General features: G+C 36.6%; 1 protein-coding gene across 1 annotated transcript; it reads right to left on the minus strand.

Annotated features, from left to right (window-relative positions):
• Window positions 1-7,726: 7,726 nt before the first annotated feature.
• LOC131821878 (succinate--CoA ligase [ADP-forming] subunit beta, mitochondrial-like) lies at window positions 7,727-9,343 on the minus strand. The gene has a single exon (XM_059158228.1). The coding sequence runs from the start codon at window positions 9,308-9,310 to the stop codon at window positions 7,934-7,936; it is 1,377 nt and encodes a 458-aa protein (XP_059014211.1). The 5' UTR covers window positions 9,311-9,343; the 3' UTR covers window positions 7,727-7,933.
• Between the last annotated feature and the right edge of the window lie 1,455 nt (window positions 9,344-10,798).

Raw genomic sequence — 10,798 nt, forward strand, 5'->3', positions numbered from 1 at the left:
CATTTTTTTGTTGTTGAAGAGAATCTTGAATGTTTGAAGGATTGGGAGTGGGTGGAAGGAATTTATTTCCTTTGTTCCCTTTAACTATGGTCTGGAGCTCGATCCTAATGTCCAAGGGTAGGGCTGCAGACTCCTATGAGGAGTCTCTTTGAGGAAGCCCAGTAAGGCATCTACCCTGCCCAACTTTTCCTTGACTAGTCTTATGACCATTCACAGTGGGATGGGACTGATTTAGGGTAGGTGCATATCTTTGCCAAATGTAAACCCCTTCCCCACCATCACCATTTTTTTCATTTATCTATCAGATTAACTCATCTTACCATTCCCTTCTCAATAATTGGTTCTGGCTAGATAAAATATCTTACACATCTATAAATATAGAAATTTTATTCTTCTGGAGGAGCTGTTTTTTAAACATCCTTTTATCCATCTATCATATCTTTAGGAATCAGTACAGATGTTTTTTATTTCCTGAATGTCCCTCATGACACTCCAGACTTGGGTACATGCCCTACCTCTGTACTCACATAAGTACTATTTGCTTTCTTTTAACACATTCTAGTGTAACTGTATTTGTTGCCAAAGGTGAAGTGCTTTTGGGATTTTCAACTGTTTTACCCATTTCCATATTACTGGATCCCAGCACATAGTAGATCTTCAAGGAATATAAACACAAGACAGTGACTCTTTCTGTGATATACTCTTCCTAACAAACATTTTAATGCTCACATTTCATTCATTTTCCATTGGAATAAATGTAATATGATATCCCTTGTACATAAAGATTATTTTTCCCTCCCAATCCCATCTTGTTTCATAAGTGACTCTTAATCTCACAAAACAAACTGAGGGTTGCCGGGGGGAGGGGGTTGGGGAGAAGGGGGTGGGATTATGGACATTGGGGAGGGTATGTGATTTGGTGAGTGCTGTGAAGTGTGTAAACCTGGTGATTCACAGACCTGGGGATAAAAATATATGTATATAAAAAATATATGTTTATAAAAAATAAAAAATAAAAAAAAAAAGATTATTTTTGTACCCCACTATTTCAAAACCATCAACCAAGTTGCAATAGAATGTGACAGCTATGTTCCTGAATGAGGCAGTTTCAGAATCATTGTAATATGTGGCAAGTTGACAGAATAAATGTGCACTTCCAGTCTAGATATTTCCCTAGCCTGCTTGGGGTAGACACAAATACCTAACAGGCCTGAAGACAGACCTTGTTCTCAGGACCAGATTCTGAATTCAGCATTTCAGTGCTCAGAATTTCCAGAAAATCATGGTCCGCTAGCTTTATGAGTCCTAAATACATCTGAAACTTAGTATTTTTACAGAAGGCTCAGGGTTAACTGGCCACATTATCCATTAAGTCTTGAGTTGTCAGGATACCCAAGGAAAATACTGGCAGGATGGAGTCGTTTGTGGCTGGTGTTATGGATTCTCTTTTCCTTTGAAACACTGCTTTCAACTCAGCATTTTTTTCTCAAGTCTGAAGTAAAATATATACATATATAAAATATATACATATATATACATACATATATATGTATGTATATATAGTCTCAAACATTCTCTCAGAAGGAAGGAAATAACTTACTAGTGGAGGAGGGTATGTAGGAGTATTTCAGCCCAGGTGGGTGGGGAGAAATGGTTACTTGGGCCAGAGAGGGAAAGCAGGGAGTAAAGCCCACCTTGTCCCAGCTTTCCCTATGAATAGATCAGAACTTCATTCAATGTATGGTTGTAAAAGGAGCAGACATTTAAGCTTAATTCTGATCCTGGAGGTCTGTTGCATTTACCTTGGTAGTATGTTGTATCCAATGGGCCAAGCTGGAAGCACATGAAATTTATCTTCAGTTCCACCAAATACTTGGGTACTTCATTTTGTAAAAGAAGGTTATATATCTTCAGTTAGTTCTCCCAGCACTGTGAAACAGGAGGTATTCACCCCATTTAAAAAGAAAAAAACAATAGAAATGTTTTATTGAGATATAATTTGCATACCATTAAAGCTACCATTTTAGTGTTTAATTCAGTGGGTTTTAGTATATTCAAAGTTGGGTAAAATTCACTACAATCAACTTTACCACATTAAAAAACCCTTGCCCAGTAGCCATTAATCTCCATCCCTCTACCCCAACCCTAGGCCCTGGTAAGCACTAATCCACTTTCTTTGTCTATGGATTGTAGATATTTATATAAGTTAAATAATACAATATTTGGCTTTTGGTGACTGACTTCAATTTCACATAATGCATTCAAGGTTCATTTGTGTTGTTCACTCCTTGTAATTGATAAATAAAATTCTACTGTAGAATATACTACATCTTCTTTATCCATTCAACAGTTGATAGGCATTTGAGTTGTTTCTACTTCTTGGCTATTATGAATAATGATGCTATATTGTTGTGATGAGCACCAGGTGTTGTGTGTAGTGTTGAATCACTAGATTCTATACCTGAAACTAATATTACACTGTATGTTACCTAACTGGAATTAAAAACTTGGAAGAAAAACAAAAAGGGAATAATGCTGTCATGAATGTTCTTGTGCAAGTTTTTGTGTGGACCTATATTTTCAATCTTCATATATATATATATATAATATATAGTAGTAATGCTGAGTCCTATGGTAACTCTTTTTAACATTTTGAGTAACTGCTAAACTGTTTTCCAAACTGGCCATACCATTTTATAATCCAGCAATGTATGAAGGTCTCAATTTCTCTACATCTTCACTAATACTTCTTATTGATTTTTTTTTTTTAATTTTAGCTGTGCTAGTGGAAGTGAAGTGGTATTTCATTGTGGTTTTCATTGCATTGATAACTAATGATGTTGAGAATCTTTTCATGTACTTATTATTTGAGACTTGCATATCTTCTTTCAGTAAGTGTCCATTCAAGTCATTTGCCCAGTTTTTAATTGAGTTATCTCTTATTATTGAATTGTAAAAGGCTTTTTTAAAATATTCTAGATGTTAGTCCCTTATCAGAAGTATGACTTGCAAACATTTTCTCTAATTCTGCAGATTTTCTTTTAACTTTTTTAATGGTACCCTTTGAAAGACAAAAGTTTTTAATTTGGAAAACAAATCAACTATTTTCATCTTTTGTTGCTTGTGCTTTTGGTGTCATCTAAAAATATTGAATAATCAAGGCCCTGAAGATGAACACTGATGTCTTTTTCTAAGTTTGTGATAATTTGAGCTGTAGCATTTAATCCATTTTAGTTAATTATAAATATAGTGTGAGGGGGAAAGTCTAACTTCATTCATTTGCTCCTGAATATCCAGTTGCTGCAGCATCATTTGTTGAAAAAACTAATCTTCCCCCATTGAATTGTCTTGGGACTCTGGTTGAAAATGGACCATAAATATAAGGGTTTATTTCTAGACTCTCAATTTTGTTTCATTGATCCACATGTCTATTCTTACAACAGAATATAATACTGTCTTGATACCTGTAGCTTTGTGTAAGGTTTGAAACTGGGAAATGTAATTCTTCCAAATGTTTCTTCTTCATCAAGATTGTTTAGGCTATTCTGGGTCACTTGTATTTCCATGTGATTTTTAAGATCAGCTTTTCAATTTCTGAAAAGATACCACCTCTTTTTTGATTAGGGATTGCATTGAATATGTAGATAATTTTGGGTAGTATTTGGGTAGTATTAAGTCTTCTGCTCTGTAAACACAGGATGTCTTTTCATTTATTTAGACCTTCTTTAATTTTTTCCAATAACATTTTGTCATTTTTCAGTATATGTCTTACACTTTAAATTTATTTCTAAGTTTTTAATTATTTTTGATGCTATTATAAAAGGAATTTTTCTAAATTTCATTATCAGACCATTAATTGTTAGTATATAGAATTAAAATAGATTTTTGTACATTGAACTTGTACCTTGCAACTTTGTTGAACTCCTTTACTAGCTTCAACAGTTTGGGTGGATTTCTTAGAATTTTCTATATACAAGTTTATGTTATCTGTTGAATATAGTTTTACTTTCTTTCTTTCTGGGTGCCTTTTTTTTTTTTTCTTTACTTTGGTTAGAACCTCCAAAGATAATAGAAGTAGTGAGAACAGACGTTCTTGTTCCCAATATTAGGAGGCAAATATTCAGTCTTTTAGCAGTAAGTTTGATGGTAGCTATGATTTTTCATAGATGCCCAACTTCAATACTTACTCTAAAGCTACAGTAATCAACACAGTGTGGTATTGTTAAAAAAAAAAATGAACAGATCATTGGAACGGAATATCCCCAAAGTAGACCCACGCAAATATAGTCAACTGATCTTTGACTAAGATGCAAAGCTAATTCAATTGATAGAGGATAATCGCTCAACAAATTATGCTGGAATAACTGTACAACCACATGCAAAGAAATCTGGACAAAGACCTTATACCCATCACAACAATTAACTGAAAATGGATCATATAAATGTCAAACTAAAACATTTTAAGAATATAATATAGAAAATCTAGGTAGCTTTTGGCTTAGTGATGACCCTGCCCCATATATTTTGTTTTACATTTTAGGGATTTTCATATAAGATTTCATCTTGGCTATAAACATTGGGGTACAGATGGCCCTTCTTTTCACTACATCTGTATCTTGGGGGTAAATACCCAGTAGTGCAATGGCTGCGGTCGCCAAACTGTGGAAAGAACCAAGATGCCCTTCAGTGGACAAATGGATAAGGAAGATGTGGTCCATATACACTATGGAGTATTATGCCTCCATCAGAAAGGATGCATACCCATCATACTCCATCATACTCCATCATACTCCATCATACTCCATCAGAAAGGATGCAACATGGATGGGACTGGAAGAGATTATGCTGAGTGAAATAAGTCAAGCAGAGAGAGTCAGTTATCATATGGTTTCACTTATTTGTGGAGCATAACAAATAGCATGAAGGACAAGGGGAGAAGGAGAGGAGAAGGGAGTTGGGGGAAATTGGAAGGGGAGGTGAATCATGAGAGACTATGGACTCTGAAAAACAATCTGAGGGTTTTGAAGGGGTGGGGGGAGGGAGGTTGGGGGAGCCAGGTGGTGGGTATTAGGGCATGGATTGCATAGAGCACGGTGTGTGATGCAAAAACAATGAATACTGTTACGCTAAAAAGAAATAAAAAAGATTTCATCTTGGCTTGAACAAGTATCTCATTTTACATTTGTGGAAACAAAGGTTTCTGGACTTACCTAGGGTCACAAAGCGTAGCAAGTGAGTAGATATTCAGATCCTAATCAAAATCTGTCTGATGCTATGGCGATGACTTCTTTGATATAATATCACAAGCATGGTCTAAGAAAGAAAAAATTGCTAAGTTGGATTTTATTAAAATTAAAACTTCTGCTCTGCAAAAGACACTGTTAAGAGAATGTAAAGACAAGCCACAGAGTAGAAGGAAATATTTGCCAAATACATATTAGATAAAGAACTTTTATCCAAAGCACTCAAAGAACTATTAAGATTCAACAGTAAGAAAACAACCCAATTAAAAAATAAGTAAGATATATGACTAGAGGTACACATGCGTGCATCTGAGCTGGTCCCTGTAGTCATGTGACCCTTGATTCTGAATTTTCTCCACTACAGTCTTCCTCTTCCTAGCTTATACTAGTAGAATCCTGCCTTATGGCTATACGCATCCAAGTATCCTATCCCCCCTCCCCTGACAACTAAGCCTTGAGTTGTCAGAATACCCAAGGAAAACACTGGCAGGATGGAGTCATTTGTGGCTGATGGTATGTTATGGGTTCTCTTTTCTTTTGAAATACTATGTTCATCTCAGCATTCTTTCTCAAGTCTGAAGTAAGATTATACACACACACACACACACACACCTCACACATTCTTCTGGAAGGAAGGAGATAACTTGCTAGTGGAAGAGGGTATGTGTCTGCTTAGATGGGTCTGGGGATAGACAGTTTCTTGGTTCAGAAAGGGAATGCAAAACAGTACAGCCACTTTGGAAGACCATCTAACAATTTCTTACAAAGCTAAATATAGTCTCACCATACAATCCAGCAATCACACTTCTTATTTATTTAAATGAGTTGGAAAGTAATGTCTGCACAAAACCCTGCATGTTCATGTTTATAGCAGCTTTATTCATAGTCGCCCAAACTTGAAAACAGCCAAGATGTCCTTCAATAGTTAAATGGATAAACTTTGTTAGATGTATACAATGGAATATTATTCCTCAATAAAAGAATCTATCAAATCATGAAAGACATGGAGGAAACAAACACTAAGAGAAGAAGCTGATCTAAAAAAGCTACATACTGTAGGATTCCATTCATATGACGTTCAGGTAAAGGCAAAATTACACAGATAGTAAAAAGAGCAGTGATTGTCATCAGATCAGAAGAAAAGAAGGGGGGATGAATATATAGAGCACATGGGAATTTTAGAGCAGTGAAATTTTTCTGTATGATACTGAAGAGGTAGATACATGACATGTATTTTTCAAAACCCACAGAATGTTCTCTTTCAATTGAAAGAGAGAACCCTTTATAAACTATGGATTTTAATAATAACATATCAGTATTGTTCCTTGATCGTAAGAAATGCACAACACTAATGCAAGATGTAATAATAGAGGAAAACTGTGGAGTGGGCAGAGGAAAGAATGGCAGTATATGGGAACTGTCTGTACTTAACTCTTCAGTATTTCTCTAAACCCCAAACTGCTCTAAAATAATAAGGTCTGTCAAAACAAAAAGGGCTTTTTGCATGGGGTGACTTTGAGGCAGGTCAAATAAAGATGAGTCATGAGTGTGGGTGTTTCCAAGAATTGCCATACAAGTCAGTGACAATTCTTTAGAAATGGAACTTTTGGGGAACCTCAAACTGTCAAACCTGGTCTTTGCCCTCCAGGGGCTGTTAGACTACTGATTTTCACAACTACCAGTGTTGTCAGGCTCTTATTTTTCAAGGCTACTGTGGATCTGAGGAGATTGGAATAAGGCAAGCTAAAACGTCCCAAAGCTCACTCTTGTCATAGATGTTCAGCCATTTTTCTTGAATAAATCATCTTTGAATTGGTGCAAGCTTTTAATTCTTGAGTTCTGAAAAAGTGTTTTTTTGTTTGTTTGTTTGTTTGTTTTTTGCTGTCCTCACTGATTTTATTGAGGAGTTGATTTTTGGTGGTCCTTGCTCCACCATTCCAGAAATGCTCCTCTATTTTTTTTTCCAAGTCACATTGGGAGATTTTTATTAACTTAAATTGACATTGTTAATTTTGTCTGCCAAGTCCTTACTGAATATACCTTTATTTGATACAAACCTACCCATTCTTATCAATACCACAGGATCATGAAGACTTACAGTAATCAGTGTTTTATAATGCTTAAAATAATGTTCAAATAACAATTTATTTCACTGACCTACTTAAAAGAATATTTTGGGGAGTGTTTGAAAGCTCTTTTTATAAATAGTAATTCATATATTTAGATAGGTATTTGATGTTGAAGATAAACACTTCTAATATAAAACATTGTTTTAACACATTGCTCTGCTAATGAGACTAGTTATCAGATATAATATATTTCTAACACTAAAGAATAAAGCTTTATCTTCATATTTATTTTATTCATAGGACTCTCATCAATGAAGAATGTTGAATCTTTAAAATAAACTTTATCAATAAACTGGCATATTGCGAGTACATTCTATAGAAGTGAAAAAGAAAGCTGCAATAAAAGAAACTAGATCACTGCATTATACATTCTTTATACAAACAGCCCACTCTGAACAGTAGAATTAAATGCAGACCAAATGCTTTTAAAAGTTTTTGTGCCTAGCTGGCAATTATAATCTCCGTACACTAAAGAGAAAAGGAACAATAATAATACAGAACACAGTATTTTTAACGATTATTGCACATTTAACACCTTCAGCCATCCACTGGGTTCTCCAATCAGATTGGCAACTGAAATTTCACATCCACATGGGCTTGCTTGGCTAAGGTCACTATTTCAGAGAGCTTTACAACCATTTTAGCAGCTTCATCCAAGTCATCACAAGCAAGAATTTTAAGTCCACTGTCTGCTATCAGTGCCTTAGCATCATCAACTCTTGTACCTTGTAACCGAACCACAATAGGTATTTTAATTTCCAAATCCTTTACTGCCATAACTATACCCTGTGCAATAACATCACACCATATGACTCCAAAAATGTTGACCAGAATAGCCAGTACCTTTTTATCTGAAGTGATAAGCTTAAATGCTTCTGTTACTTGATGGACTGTGGCACCACCACCAACATCAAGAAAGTTCGCTGGAGTCCCTCCGTGAAGTTTTATTATATCCATTGTGGCCATTGCCAAACCAGCACCATTTACTATACAGCCTATATTTCCATCAAGGCCAATGTAGTTGAGATCTGCCTTAGCTGCACCTTCCTCCCTTTCATCTTCCTGGGTCCAATCCTGTAAGTCAAAGATTTTCTTCTGGCAATAAGCTGAATTAGAATCAAAGTTGATCTTTGCATCCATGCACAGCACAGATCCATCTGAATCCTCTACCACTGGATTTATTTCTACCATAGTTGCATCGTATTTCAGAAAAAGGTTGTAAAGCTTGACCATATTTTCTGCCGCCGAATCCACAATATTAGGTGGAAATCCCATCTTCTGTGCAAGCCGGACAGCTTGTTCCTTCTTGATGCCTTCTACAATATCAATAGGTTCTTTAAATATGGCCTCAGGAGTCTCAGCAGCAACATCTTCAATGTTGACACCACCTTGAGAACTTCCTATTAATACAGGACCTTGAAATGACCTTTCCATCGTTATTGCAAAGTAGTATTCTCTCCGGGGACATCTTCTCTCACAAACCAATACTTGATTGCATATTCTGCCTTTTTCTCCTGTTTGCTTGGTAAACAACTTTTTCCCAATAATTTGTGAGGAAACAGCTTTTGCTTCTTCTGGAGAGAAAACTATCTTCACTCCTCCTTTGAGGCCACTCTCAAATGTTCCTTTTCCTCTTCCACCAGCTAAAACCTGTGCCTTTATCACAACATCTTTTGAACCTAATTTTTTGGCAACTGCATAAGCTTCATCTGGTGATTTTGCCACATGTCCTTTGGGAATGGAGACACCACCTTCTTGCAACAATTCCATACTCATGTATTCATGTAGTGAGAGATTCCTTTGTTGCTGCTGCTGTATTTGGAGTCCATGGTTGTTAAAAAATCCAGAACTTCCCAGAACCTGGGCGGCGGACCGAAGCGCAGGCCGGGACCCGCGGCTCCGAAGGGCGGTGGTAGCCAATAACCGGCTGTAGAACATGGAGGCCGCCCTTTCTGAGCCAGACCCCGTCCCCTCGGCCGAAATGCTCCTCTATTAAGCTTCATTTTACTATGACTTGTCCCAGAGATTCATAGCTCCATGCCTTCTCTGCTCATTCTTTTGTTCAACAGATATAAATGGAGTTCCAGAGATAATAGACTATTTCTCACTACCCTATAAAGTTTTAAACAGACCTAGAACCAGAGTATGTATGTATGTATGAGTGTGTGTGTATTTACACATGCACCCCACCCTCAATGTATATACATCTCAATCTATCCTCCATCTATTCCACATGCAATTTCATTTGTAAGTAGATTTTTTTTGGCAACTAGAGTTAATGTGGAGGAAAAAGATGGTGTCCCTACACAATGGGTTGTTGCCTCATTAAATGCTTTTTATCACTTTCTCATCTTTGTGGATTTGAGTGCTTTTATGTTCAGTAAGCAGAAAACTGACGTTGAACCTAGTGCTTTTATCTCACCCTGGGAGTGTCGACAGAAAGATGGTAAAGAAAACGAGAGGACAGGGGGTTTTGGTCAGAGAGGTAGAGGGAAATGGATTCCCACACACCAGAAATGTATCAAATCCTTAATGTCTGTTAGAAGGAGTAATCTCAAAAATGGCTACAGAGTATAAGGAGGCTTATTACCTCTACCACTTTTCACCAAAATGACAGTTCAGCTGATATCTGCCAGGATTCTTTTCTGGCACTACCTACATATTGTACTTTAGTGGAATCATGCTATGTTTTGCTGATGTTACTGCTACTGGCACCTCAGTTGGTAAGTCAGATAGAACTTCACAGTGCTAATGCCTGGGGGATAAGTGAGATGGGAAATGAACATTAAATTGAGTCTAATTTCTTTTCCCCCCTTTTTTTAGACCCTTACCTACCCAGCTGAAGATACTGTTGTTTCTGAAACTGTCAGTGAGGTTGTGGCAAAATCATTAGATAGCATGGGTCTGCCAGTCATCTCCAGGTGCTTAGGATGATTCCTAGAGAAGCTTTCATTGCAAACCTATTGGGATTACCTGCACTTGGAACGTGTAGCCAAATACTGCAGGTAAGAGTTTTGTTTCAGTCTCTGCCTATTCATGGCTAAAGTGACTAACTCCAGGATTCGCAGGGTTCAGATGACTCCAGTTTTGTCTTTTTAGGAATGGATACTGTGTAGTCAAAAACTTTGGTATTGAGACCATGGAAAAAGTAGACATAAAAGCATGAGAAGAGATACAGCCACTTGTGCAGAGCAATTCCTTTGGTGTCTTTTAAAATTTCTGCACCAATGGACCTAAATAATTCCTGGCATTACTGATTTTTTTGACTACAGCATATTTTATTACAATTTACTTGAATGTTATATGTTTTGTATCAGGTTAGGTATGCCTAGGAATTATATGGAAATAAGTAAAAGATAAAACCACTAGTCTCTATCAGTCTGTGTCCATTGTACCCCAGGACCACCGTGATTATGTCTTAGTTGC

Source organism: Mustela lutreola, chromosome X, assembly GCF_030435805.1.
Source record: "Mustela lutreola isolate mMusLut2 chromosome X, mMusLut2.pri, whole genome shotgun sequence".
In the NCBI taxonomy this organism is placed as follows: domain Eukaryota; kingdom Metazoa; phylum Chordata; class Mammalia; order Carnivora; family Mustelidae; genus Mustela; species Mustela lutreola.